Source organism: Gasterosteus aculeatus, chromosome 4 (assembly GCF_964276395.1).
Source record: "Gasterosteus aculeatus chromosome 4, fGasAcu3.hap1.1, whole genome shotgun sequence".
Classification (NCBI taxonomy): Eukaryota; Metazoa; Chordata; class Actinopteri; order Perciformes; family Gasterosteidae; genus Gasterosteus; species Gasterosteus aculeatus.
In genome coordinates this window covers 1,540,691-1,554,933 of record NC_135691.1, presented here as the reverse complement: position 1 = coordinate 1,554,933, position 14,243 = coordinate 1,540,691, and the positions used below count along the sequence as shown (strand labels likewise).

The following is a 14,243-nucleotide window of genomic DNA, read 5'->3' as shown; positions in this document are numbered from 1 at the left end:
TGGTGATTTAATAACTTTCCCTTATAGTGAGGCTTATGTTATTCGAATGTTATTTATTAGTCATCTAAGAAAGAGGTCAAACCCTGCTGCAGCATGTGCTCTGCTGCTTGGAAACAAGAGCTTCTGTTTGACCACGAGAACACAAACACAGTGATTAAATACTGCACAGTGCTTCCATGCACACATCTGTGCACACGTCGAGTGGTGGAAATTTGTATTAATTTCCCTTTGCCTTGAATGGACTCCGGGAATGCCTTTTTAGTGCTTTCTGAGAGAGTCAAATTTATTTCTCGCTCCTCGTTAAAGTCAATTACAGTTCGACTGGAGGCATCGGCGGGAGGGCAGCCATGTCAGACGCTAATGTACGAGACCCGGGACGTTCCTCCTCTGTGCATGATGCTGCTTTCGTTATGAATGTATTCTTCACACACACACCCGTCTCCCCCCTCTGCTTTTAAAAGTGTCTCTTCCTCCAAGTCCAAATATCAAAATGTGACACTTTGATTATGCTTTTTAAAGGGTGTTGATAATTGCCAGAAAAGAAAGCGACTGCCTGCCACCATTTTCCTGCGTGAAGAGGAAACACATTATGTGCCGTGATCGTCGCGTGGGGGCCATCAAACACCGTCTGAAAACCTTTCAGGAGCAGATAGAGGCGGGACAATTTCACAAGGGGCTTTTTATTGGTTGCCAAGTTGTTATCTAAATCCTAAACTACTCGGGCAAAATAAGACGCGTGTTGTCATGTGTACAGTTTAACACGTTACTCTGTACAATGAAATTCTTATTTCCACTATGTATATATACACTAAAGAGCACAATGTATAAATATGTGCAAGTGCCTTGTGTCCAAACTTCACTCACATGAGAGCCAGAGCAACGTGTTTAGGAGCGACAGTTTGCTGGATTATTGCTCGGGAGAGTAAACATACACAGAGAACAAACAGCGTCATTGCTTGTGAAGATTAACAACGTGAACTTCCTGCACTGTAAGAAATTGCTGTAAATTTAGGGTGCATTTCTAACGGTATCTTACAGTATGTGATAATAACTGTAACATACAGTTAAATTTCCATCCCATGCTTGTAAATTATCTGCCAATATCATGAATAAACAGTTAAAGCTGTCAATTTACAATAATAGCAGACTACCGTAATTCAACTGCATGTTACATATATTTTCTGAAGTGGTGGAAATACACATACAAGTGCAGTGAATCACAATTCATCTACATCTGTTGTAGGTTAATGTATGGAAGCCCATGTCAGCCACTGAAAAACAGGTCCTGTAAGTCATCATAATGAGACAGTATCTCATGAGATATGATGACTTTGACTTACAGGACATTACTATACATGCAGCTGTCACTTTCATCCAAAACGCCAATGGTTTGACATCATTTTATGTGGAGTAATTAGGGATCAGGTGTCTTGCTCATGGACACTTCGACTTGGCACAGGTAGCAGCCAGGATTCGAACCGCCAACCGTGTACTGCCCTCCCTATCCCATGTTCCGCCTTCGCTGTCATTCTGTCAGTGGCCGGAATGTAAAGATTATAAATATTTGCATTATTCAAAGTGTTCATTGCCTAAAAGTCATTTGAGTGTTAATTGTGACCGACTGCTCCTGAACGTGACGTCAGACGCGTAATCTCAGTTCATCCAGAACACCTGTCAGTTCAACATGGGAGGAGTTTCTCATTGCCTCGTCTCTCCAAGTAACGTTGGTAAGTGTTATTTGTCTAGCATGATTAACATTCTCCTTGCTTACATCTTGTTGTCTTCTTCATCTTTGTAATTTTAATATTTTATCAATGACAGTGTTTCTAAATGTTTTATTTTGGTTTGTTTTACAGAGGCACTGGATTAAGGACGCCAGCCGTTTGCTGCGGTCAATTGAAAGTGTTCCATAGCGTATTGCTGAAGTTAGTTTACCTTGTTCCCAATAATTTTATGATTAATTTCTTTATTATTGTATACATGCGGCATGTTTTATGTTTTGTTCTTGTTTACAAATGCCTAACACTTTTGTCTCAAAGGCATCTAATAAACTCCAACCACTATCATCGAAATGAGTTTGGTTGTCTTTCTTTAATTTGCGGCAAATTAAATGCAAAAGTATACGGTTATAAGTAAAAGGTAACATTCTGGTATTTATAACACAAAAACAGTAATCGTACGGTAACAAACTGTAATCCAATATACGACAACATACCGTAAATTACGGTAGGGCACTGTAAATAAAACAGTAAGTTACTAGCGTTGACTGCCACTATATTGCAGTTAATTGACAGTAAAATTGGTTAAATCGTACGGTAACATACAGTAATCCATTTTACAGTAACATAGTGTAAAAAACATTTACGGTAGATTCCTGGTGTCCTTGCTGCCAGTAAAACAACGTTAATTTACGGCGAAATTTTTTAGAGTGTGCGAATTTGCACTTTAACTGTGCTTTCATTTTAATTGCATGTGGCCACGATCACATTTCAACAAGCAGCACCTCCTGTAAAGTCATAGAAACCATTGAGTAATTTGATTCACCATTTAGCGTAATCATAGTCGCTCCATACTGGAAGGTATTTACTTGGTAAATAATTTGAAATCAAACATTCATAGTGGGAGTCCACTGTGCCCAGCAGGGGAGGAGACGCTGAGGAGTAGAATGACCAGTGATCGCTGGATTAGAATGACCATGTTTCAGTCTGCAGCTTGAAGGTAAGATGATGTTTAGAGGAAGGTGATCTGTACCTGACATTCCCGAACCTACACATGTATTAGTGCTGCTGTTTAACTTGAAATGACGTGAAATAGCCCAGCAAAATGAGAACTCAGACTCTATTGTTTTTATTGTCTATTGTTGTATTTTTTAAACCAGACCTTTAAATTTCACATTGACTTGTTTGTTGCTCTTAGTTTAGATCTTACTTCTTAAACAAATCACAGTAATAAACTCGGTTCCTTTCGTGGAGACACATCGTTCTGCTCACACATCCAAATAAAGCAATATTAACACATAATCAGCACATTTGTATGAATGACGAAGTGTTGTCTAAACATTGTGAGTCGTTAAAAAAATCAAGAAGATCAAATGTGAGCAAGATGAGAGACACAGTGAGGACGCACAGGAGCAGGACAGTCAGCAGTGACCCTGCAGATGATCTCGGTTTGCTGCCCAGCGAGCGATTCATCTCCTGAATGCAGCGTTTCCCCTCCGACCGGATAAATCCTCGCAACGCGCTGCTGACTCTGCTGAGTGCAGAGGTCAAAGCTAAACAGAGCTTTATTAGTCTGACAAAAGAACATACCTGTAATTCATTTGATTAGTAAATGCGAAGAAGTAATGTCAGCCTTTCTTTTGTCACGGGAGTCCTTTTTAAAAGCACTAAAGCATATTAGGAATATATATATATATATATATATATATCATGATGCACGCAAGCTTTTTGCTGTAAAACACACACACATGGTTTCATCTCCAGCTCAAATACTCCAGGGCGATGTCAGCATACAATACGATCCAGCAATCATCACTTTCTATCTGCATCCGACAAGATTATCAAAGACAATATATTGACATCAAGTGTTTTCATGTTGTGTCTATAATGTCTGCATAGAGTTGGCATATATTACTACTAACTTAGTTCACCTAGAGCAGGGGTCTCAAACTCAAGTCAGGTACGGGCCAGATGCAGCCCACCTCGACCGAACGCGGGCCAGACCATTATGGCCGACGGGGGGGATGACACTGACGGTCCGACCGGCGAACGGAACGGTCGGCGCTGGGGTGGAGGTTGTAAGTGGCTGCTAACAGCGAGGTTGCTACAATATAGAACTCGCGGGCCGCACTAACATTACACTTTCATATAAAGGCGGGGGCCACGAAATATCGTCCCGAGGGCCGCAATTGGCCCGCGGGCCGCGAGTTTGAGACCCCTGACCTAGAGAGAGATAAATGTGCCTTTTTGAGGCTTTCTAAGTTATATGTATGTTTAGTACAAACTGATATAACTAAAGAAAGTCTGTATTACTGTTCAACATTAACATAAAATGATGAATGCTGTCCAGGCAGCAGCTCCAGGTCGTCTCCGCCGCGCGTGTGCGCATGTAGGTACGTGCTTTAGACCTTATGAACAAATGTAACAAGAGAAAAGAAGGAAGGAAATAAGGGATTTTGATGTTGTTTAGTGAATGGAATAGATCTCTCCTTGTGGAAACACGAGTTGCCTTTGCTTCGTCTCTCTGATTGTTAAACATCACGCATGTTTTTTTGCTACAAGACTCTTTCCTTGATCTCACATCGTCTTCATTATCCACATTAATCAGAGACACTTACAGCAACGCAAGGTACCGTTAAAAGGATTTCTTTCCTTCGAGGCCAGGAAGCCGCGTTAAAACCAAAAGGGTTTTGGTTAAAGAAAAATGGATTTTGAATACTTCAGGTCACACACGTTGTATCCTGTATTTTGTCTTTTCATTTTGAAAGGATGAATCAGTGCAACAACAATTTATTCCATGTTTTTGTGGAAATGATTGGGGACATTATAAGAAAATGAAACATAAACATTGGTTCCCCAGCTAGGACTACCTGAGGTGCACTAACACACACACACATGAATCGTCATGAGCAGAGAGTTGGAATTCTATTTGCAGAAGTGGCCCCGGGGCAGCTGCCTCTCTCGTGCTTTATCTTCACGCGCACGCGACTCCTCAGCCGGGCCGCTGATGATGCTCCTGCGACATGATGCTCTCGTTCAGCGGCGCCCAGGTGAAGAGGCCAGATCACAGACTCACTTTTACTGTGATTACACACTGTTACAAAGACGCCCAATCATTACACTGATTAGACACCCTCTTAGTAAACCATTGAATCATACGCTGCTGCCATTTATGTGGACAGTTTGTGCGAGCGTGCGTGTGCCTAAGGTGGTTATTACGTGGGAGGAATCTGCAGAAGGTGACACAAGAAAACCTGTTGTTTAGAAATGTGTGTGTATGTGTCTCACAATCACGTTATGTGTATCTAGAAACATCTGAACGCTGCGTTAAACAAAATATTGATTTTTTCACTCACTAGTGCACTGAATGCTTGGATTGGCTTTTGTTTGCGTTTTTTGTTCAATACCTAAATATACTGAATATGAGTCATTTAAGATTAACACAAGCCGCTGCACCCGAACCAGGCTGCCCTCAATTTAAATAAATAAGTACACACAATTACGAATTAAAACAAGAGCTGTGGTAGAGATTAGACAGCCAACTGTTATTTATACTTTCATGCTAAAAATGCAATTGAGTCGAGGCTCAAAAAATATTGATCCCACTCTTTAAATTGCTCTTCGCTGCAATCATTCAAACCGACCAAAAGGTCATTTTCCCACATTGGTTCACAAAATGAAAGATAACAACACTAATAGCAGTTATCTGGGAAGACCGGCTCAGACAATTGGGATGTTAACATGAACATTGACGTGGAAAGGAACTGCTGCGTGTGAGGAGCAGCGCTGCTTTACCAACAAACCGCATTAGAGAGTCGTTGAACACTTGAATGGGCCGAGCCAGACGTGTTGTGCCCCCCCCCCGACCCCGGAGATATCGCTCCATGAAACGCGGGACGAGCAGAGACATGGAAGAGGGAATAACAATGCATACAAGTAACACAGTAACAAACAAAACACAACGCCCAATCGCCATGAATGCATTCAAATGTTGGACAAACGTTTGAGATCATGTCAATGTTTCCCTTTAGATGTTTATGCCATAACATTCGATTTGTACCACCAGCTGTGTGCGTGTTAAAAGTCTAGAGAGGCATTTAGATTTTTCCTCTTGTGATTTACATTTAGCACAGGCCATGAAACACCAAATGAGGCAGCGATGGTGTGCAGCCTCCTAGTCTGTTTGTGGCAAGCATTGCATTCGTTCTCTGAATGCCATCTTCATGTTTTTCTCTGTAATGTATGAACAGGTATGAATGTGGTGCACACGAGTATACGGCAAATACATTTTTCCAGATGAGAGGATTTCTTTTTATTTTGATCTACATACATCATTATCTATTTTCTGTCATAACTGACTGGAGATACTTTCGTGAGCCACATGTGTGAAAGAAACATTGACAATAGTGTAAATGGGTTTTTCCTTCAAATGTGAAATATCCATCAGGCAGGCGGACGCTCTCTATTCCATTAGATTTATTTGAATGGATTTGGAACCACATCCAGGATAACCTCCATTTGTTTTTGTGAATACATTTTTAAATTGGATCAAAACATATCCAATGTCGGACCTTTAGTTTATTGCCTTGTAGTAATTGTTGATGACCTCCAACCCTTTTGTCTATGAACTGCATAAAGTGCCAAGTATTTAATTCATTGTGGATTTCTTTCCTTCTTCCGTGTTTGCATGTTTGAAATGGTTTCTTCTAGGAGAGAGGATGCAGTATTTTTTTTAATAACGTCCAACAAAAACTGGTAATATATGTGTGAGAACAATACCCACTTCTAGTAGAGATGCAGCATGTTTGCACAGAGTGACATGCTGTTTTTTCCATGCTTAGTTTTGCAGTACACACTAAAAAAACAACAACACATACTTCATATACCAACAGTCACCAGGGAAGCATTTCAACCAGCACTGTTGGGCTTTGATCAGTGTCTTATGGGGGAAAGAAAAACAAAGAGAGCAAAAACATTGAACTGGAGGAAACAAAAGGAAGAGGCGCTTTAATTCCAAAGACCAAAATGTGGAATGGAGCAATTCAGCCTCTATTTGAAGAGCATGGAAACAGTGTGATATTTGTGTGCACCAAGGTCCATCTAATTCTACCCCACAATACTATTAAAAGCAGCCAAGGCTACTCTTCTCTTTCCCAGTCCTGTCATGTTATTTGTAAAATGAACTACTAACATTAGCCACCGTCCTGAGTGACTAACCTCTCGCCTTCTTTCTCTCCCATGCCTCTCTCCTTGTGCAGAACCGTGACAGAATGGTCGACTGTCTGAGCAAAGTCATGCTGCACGCGGTCGTCTCGTGCTGGCAACCGTTCCTGGGACTGGCCCTGGTGGCCGTCTTCGTGGGTTCCACCCAGGCGTGTCCCTCGCGCTGCGAGTGTTCAGCGCAGACCAAGGCGGTCGTGTGTCACCGCAAGCGCATGCCCAGCATCCCGGACGGCATCCCGACCGAGACCAGGATCCTGGACCTTAGTAAGAACAAGCTGACCATGATCAACCCTGACGACTTTTTAGTCTTTCCTGGGCTCGAGGAACTCGACCTCAGTGGAAATATTATTAGTTATGTTGAGCCCGGAGCTTTCAACGGACTGTTCACGATGCACTCGCTCAGCCTCAAGAGCAATCGTATCAAGCTGATCCCTCTGGGCGTCTTCGCAGCCTTAACGAATCTCACCCGACTGGATATAAGTGACAACAAGATCGTCATCCTGCTGGATTACATGTTCCAGGACTTGCACAATCTAAAGTATTTGGAAGTGGGTGACAATGACCTGGTTTACATTTCTCATCGTGCATTCAGTGGACTTTTGAGCCTGGAGATGCTAACCTTAGAAAGGTGTAACCTCACAGTTGTACCAACCGAGGCCCTTTCCCACCTGCATAATCTGGTCAGTCTCCATTTACGTTACCTCAGCATCAGCTCTCTGCATGCTTACTCCTTCAAAAAACTGTTCCGTCTTCGGAATTTAGAAATCGATAATTGGACTTCACTGAACCAAGTGCTTCCCAACACACTGCACGGCCTGAATCTGTCCGCTCTGTTCATAACCAACACCAACTTGTCCTCCTTCCCTTACCAAGCCCTGAAGCATCTACCCTACCTGACGAGTCTCAACCTGTCTTTCAACCGCATCAGGCACATTGAAGGTGGGATGCTGATGGAACTGGTGCGGCTTAAAGAGCTCCATCTGGTCGGAACTCAGCTAACAACCATTGAGCTGCATGCCTTCCAGGGCCTGAGGGGGCTTAAAGTCCTCAATGTCTCTCACAACCGACTGAATACACTGGAGAAGGGTGTCTTTCAGTCCCCTGAGGCTCTGGAGGTTCTTCTGATTGACAACAACCCCTTGGTGTGTGACTGTCGTCTCATGTGGATTCTACAGAAAAGGCACTCCATCTTCTTTGGAGAGTCGCAGCCGGAGTGCAGCACACCTGAAGGTATTCGTGGAAGGCCTTTTAAAGAGTTCAAGGAGACTCTCCTGTCCTATTACGTCACGTGCACCAAGCCAAAAATCCGTGAGAACAAAACACAAACCATTACTGTGGATGAAGGCCAGCAGGCGATGTTGAGCTGCAGTGCCGAAGGAACCCCGAGGCCTTTGGTGTCCTGGCTGTCCCCACGCCGACAGGTGCTGACAAGCAGGAGCCACGGAAGAGTCACCGTCCACAACAATGGTACGCTGGAGATCAAGTCGGCAGAGGTGCAAGACGGCGGTGTCTACCTTTGCCTCGCCTCCAACAGTGCTGGGAACGACACCCTGATGACTTCGTTGGCGGTGAAAAGTCTGGGATCACTGTATGCCAACAGGACCCAGTACTACACCGATCCCAGCAACACCACCGCCAACGGCACGGCCGGTGTGACCCTCGGCTTAGACCTAAAGACCATTTTAGTGTCAACCGCCATGGGCTGTTTCACGTTTCTTGGAGTGGTGTTGTTTTGTTTCCTGCTTCTTTTCGTTTGGAGCAGAGGGAAAGGAAAACATAAAAACAACATAGACGTTGAATACGTGCCTCGGTCAAAGTCCAACGGCACTAACGTTGACTCTGCGGAGGGACAAGCCGGTCCTCGTCGTTTTAACATGAAAATGATGTGACTTCTTTTATAAATACAAGGTTCTGGATTGTGGAAACGCCCAAAGTACAATGTATTTTTTTGAAAATCTGACTACTGAACTTCCCACAGATTCAGGGAGAAAAGTAGTGAGAACATTTTCGGCATCAAAATAAGATAATTAGTATCTAAAATCACTGGATCTTTGTGTAATGGTTGAATATACCGTGTTTCAAATGAAGAAAGTTGCAGTAGGACGACCTCTGACGACCTCTGACGACCTCTGACGTGATTGCCAGCGGGCAGCTTCTTCGACGTGGATAAGGAGTGAATACTTTTGCCGCCATGGGGACCTGGAGAGGGGTCATATATCAGCTTTTTGAAGTTTTGTATGCCCAAAAAGAAGGATGCTTCAGTTTTAAGTTGGATCTACAGACTTGGCTGAACAATGTACAGTTCAAATTTGTAACTACGCTATTAACCTACTTTGTTTAGTCTTGCGCCCTGCTTATTCACTGAACAAATCAACAAAACAGATCACAATTTCTTATGTTCAATACTGAATTTGTGTACTTAATGCTTCATTGTGTACATGTATATCCATCCAAAAGAACTATTCATAGCAATATTCATGGGATGCATTAGCCAAAATTGATATAACCTTCAGACTTTTGAAGTTTTCATGGATTCATGAAGGGCTTCTATGGGTGATCACATGTCCCCGTTCCCCCAATTGACTCCTAGATATTAATAAATATAAATTATTTATCAATGAAAAAAAGAAGAAAAAATATTTTATTTATGACCAATGTTGAGCATTTAAAAAAAGTCTGTTCACTTGAATTGAAAAAGCGGTGACCCCGTATCGGTTGAAGTACCTACATGAACCACCTTTTTTTTCTTCATTTTTATTACTTTAACTGTAAATTTGCTGGTTGGCAAAGCCAATTTTACTACAGTGACATTTGCATAACTTTCCCAAGTATGAAATTTGGACTTTGTTGTGGTAGTTCCTCATTTTGTTGTTGAATCATTTAGATTGTGAAAACTTCAAAGTAAAAGTAAAAAAAAAAATGTATGTGAAATAAATGAAGATGTATTTGTACCAATGAGTCCGACTAAATGGTTAAAACATGAAGAAATCTTCTCTTCTTCAGGCTCAATGATGACGTCACAATCTTCTTTTGACTATTGGGTAAAGAAGTTATACATAACAACGAATGATGGACCAAAGTAATGTGATTCTGTGTAGCTAAACGGTAATACCATTAATAATGTGTCCCATGATACTACATCATTTACATACTAAATTGTCACAAAGCAAATTACTTCCTCGTAGAGGATTGTAGCGTCTCTGTATCTTCTTCAGGGTGCCTTATGAGAAACGTGCCCAGAGATAACTTGTACTTTTATTTAAAGCTAAATAGATAAATCGTTATTAATTGAAAAATCCGGTCAAAAATAAGAGGACACAATCGCTAAAGCCTACCGGGCCTTCATCCTCTTTTTAATGACTATAAGACAGTTGCATAGACTTGGATTTAGTCTCGGCCTCAGACTGGTCTCTGCTTGGAACAATTTAACTTACCTGTTGTATGAATATTAACAAACCCCTCCCCCTGTCTGGGGTGAGAGCTTTCGTCTTGGTTGGATGATTGATTTGCTTCTGAACATTTTTAAATACTGTAATATAACGTTAATGCCAGAGGCATATTTCCAAATATCAAACATATGACAATAATTGAAATGTCAGCTTTGTTTTAAAAAACTGAAATCTCGAATGTACATTAGGTGAGGAAATTTGGTTTCAACGCCCATCTCGAAAAGTTGTCTGATGAAATCACCAAAGCAGACCTTCATTACCTGTTTTCGTGTATTGTTCGTGTACCGCAATATGAAACGTGCACCCAGCGAATAGAAATGAATTGCTTATCATTAATATAAAAACTACTCTGCATCAACAAATGATTAATGGCCTATGGTCCAAAGATCTAGTGTTAATACATACATTAAGAAACACTTACAGAAAAGATGATGATTAACAGTAATTGCATTCTGCAGACATAAAAATGTGATCTACATCAAAATTTCTTGTTATTTTGTTCTTATCTCCCAGAAGAATGCGAGTCGCTGTGCTGATCCTCATTTGTGCAGCTTCCTTCATACAGAAATGAGAGCACCGAATCCTCCTTCTTTTCCACAAATAGGAAACAAGCAGAACAAAGTTACCTTTATAGGTCGGCGCTGCTCGGCCACAGATTATATGTAAAAATGTTTTGTGAGAACCACTTTGTATTCCTCTTATAAACAAAGTGCATCCTGTCTGTCCTCCTGTGGTGGCACTATTTTGTATTTTTTCTAAACAAGATGATAAATTATAATAATATATAATTAGCAACTACGTTTGAAAAGAGTTATACAAAAATTGGCATCCCTTATTATAGGATTATGTATTAATTGTACATATTAATTATTACAATGCCCACACGTTGCTGTGGTAACGCAGATTTGCTTTAAAAGATAGCTGGAATGTGTGACATCACTCTGTGACATCACTGAAGGTACAAAGTAACAATTCTGTTTGTTGAGTGGTCCTCTTTGTACTAATATAATTCACTGCATTTTGAATAATGCATATTGATTGCATATGATTCGCTGTTTGTTGTCTTCTGATCAGTTATTGACTGATCTGACCTCTCTTTACTTTTAGACTCATTAGTGAGGTTAATTTGACAAACAGATGGGTGTCTCTCAATCATTCATGCAGTTTTGACTGAAACAGAACAGCTGTAGTCTCAAGCTGCACAGAAAAAATGTGTTCAGTAATTAAAATATCACTAATCTATGAAACAGATCATTGTAGTTGAAGATGCCACACCGTTAATAAAAGCTCAAACCCTCAAAACTTTTCTAACCCTTTTTAATAATACTCCTCCTTCTTTACCGGTCCTTTTGACAGGTGGACGGCTCTAAACATGCCTGATTTCCGGGAACACGTCTCATCTGTGAATGTGTGATTGGGGCAATTAGCATTGGGCCTAAATGTCTGCAGTCACTGATGTTGTTGCTTGGGTTCGACATGCTCTAATCCTTTTTTGTGTTCCCCATCAAAGATCAAAGTTTTAGCAAGCTTACATTTGCTAATTGGCACCAAAAGCAAACTGAGGTGACGAGAATGTGACTATTTGTACAGCGTTTTGTTGATGAAACATAAAAATTAAAATTTGACCTGATGATTGTTAGTTAATCCTATTTTGTTTGGAACCTGAGATGTCAACTAGATAATATTTCAAAATGTTGTTCCACTACTAAAGCATCAAACAAGAGACCCCACTTCTGTCAAACCAACCGCTGGCAAACACACAGCATTTGTTCAACATCTACAACAGTAGTAGCAGAAGCATTCGTGAAGAGGATCTTCTAAAGACCCCTACTAAACACTGTGCACTCTCCTAAACACACACACAAACAAAATGAGATGAACAGTAAATTGGCTGGGAATGAATAATCAGTGTCTGATGAGGAAGACTTATGTTGATCTCTATAGTCTCTGTTATATCTGCAAAAGAAATCCGAAAAAAAAAAAATATATATATATATATATATATATATATTTTTTTATATATATATATTTTTATATATATATATATATATATATATATATATATATATATATATATATATATATATATATATATATATATATCTTCACTGCGTGAGATCTCTTGAGTTCTGAATTAAAGACCATTTCCAAGCCTACCAGCCCCTGAGCCCTTGCAGCGTACAAAAGATCACGTGGACCTGCGAATCCGTGAGCAACGTGAGCTGTGTGCTTCTAGAAGGCCGGATGTTGGCCGGGAGGTTTCTCTCGTTAGCTGAACGAGCCGCTCGGCCAAATGAGCTCCCATGTGAGTCGGCTTCCATGCCCACGCGTTGTGGCCGGCTGCCAAACTGGGAAGCGTCTTCTACACACATCCAGACCACATGAAACAGAAGACGGCGACGCGGCGCCGTCACAACGCGTCATCGCTCATCTGCAAGTTAATGCAGCTCTTTTGTTCACAAAACCGAGGTAGATTTATGGGATTGAAAAAGCGTTATTTAACTAAAACGTCTCCAGGACAATGGAGGGGAACCTTCATTAGCAACAGGAGCTCCTCACACAGCCAACGGTCGATATTTCTTTGTTAGCGTGTTGCTGCATTCTGTAATTATGTTTTGCGCTGTAATTGTTTAATGACAAATGGACCTATACATTGGAGCAAAGAGACGCAAGTTTTCATTCCTCTCATCCAGAAAGGAAAGCGATATTTCCTCTCACTGAAATAAAATAATTATTCATTTGGTTTATTCTGTTGAAGTGGCACCATCCTCCTGGAGTATGAATTTTTTATATATCATTTTATTACCAAAGGTACGCTCCTCTATAATTTATTAAACAACTTGAATTAAAAGTCATGGCTGCAGCAGAGATCCTATTTTGGAGGCACCTGCCTTTTGCATCTTCGCTTCAGGTGGCATTTGAACTCTTTTGAGGTTCGGCCCTCATGAAACGTCTCTCATAAATACTTTAAATGTCACATAAGCGTTCATCAACCGAGGTTTTCAAAGGAGGGTACAGTACAGAAAGCTGCTGCAGCCGAAAGGCGAAACCCTGCCCAGTGGTTTAATTACAATATGGATTCACTCTATGTGGAACCCAAGTAATTAAAACAGGGGCCATAAAAACTCCACGTCATGTTTCATTGTGTCACATGAGCTGATAATCAAGTCCTCGGAACAGCAGAGCGAATTAATTGAAATTAGGGGAAATAAAAAACATGGTCAATTGTGACCTGTGAAAAGGTGTCATATCCATTCAGAGGCCATGAACAGGCTCTGGTAACTGTTAATTCATCTGGAACTAATATTGACTGTACAGTATTTTGCTATTTCAAATAGTTCCCTCTTCCTTTCTGGAACCCATTGGGCGCTGTTTCGATGCTGCTGCACAATCTCTGTTGTTTTTGTCTTCTGACATCAGGACTTCAAGGTCAACACGCTTCAAAATTAAACACAATCCTACCATTGACCCAATCCTCCCATCCCTGCCCCTTATTTTCTTATTCCTAACGTATTTTCCTCTTCTTGAACCTCTTTTTTATCGCTCTCTGTCCCATACGATGTCCATTCATCGTGGACCTCTGACCTCGAAGTATCCGCCAACAACCTGCAACAAAGCCGGCAGTGGAAAAGGAACGTTCTGGCATCCTTCTCACACTATTCATCGTCACCTTGCCTCCACACGACGCTTCCTCTTCCCACACATTATTTGGCCTCCGTGATCTTTTGGAATCTGGTTTCTATTCCCTGCAGCACTTTTCTCATTTGTTACCTTCAACGGATGCCTTACGATGTTTCAAATCACTGCTCTGCTGCTAAAGTGCATTTTGTTATTGTGATATCATCAGCAGACT

At 41.1% G+C, this 14,243-nt stretch overlaps 1 protein-coding gene across 1 annotated transcript in view; it reads left to right on the top strand.

Annotated features, from left to right (window-relative positions):
- Window positions 1-9,892, top strand: part of lingo2 (leucine rich repeat and Ig domain containing 2) — a 137,914-nt gene extending 128,022 nt beyond the window's left edge. The window contains exon 5 of the mRNA XM_040174578.2: window positions 6,977-9,892. Within this exon, the coding sequence (XP_040030512.1) occupies window positions 6,989-8,830 (1,842 nt within the window). The 5' untranslated portion in view covers window positions 6,977-6,988 and the 3' untranslated portion in view covers window positions 8,831-9,892. The remainder of the gene's footprint in view (window positions 1-6,976) is intronic.
- Window positions 9,893-14,243: the final 4,351 nt, after the last annotated feature.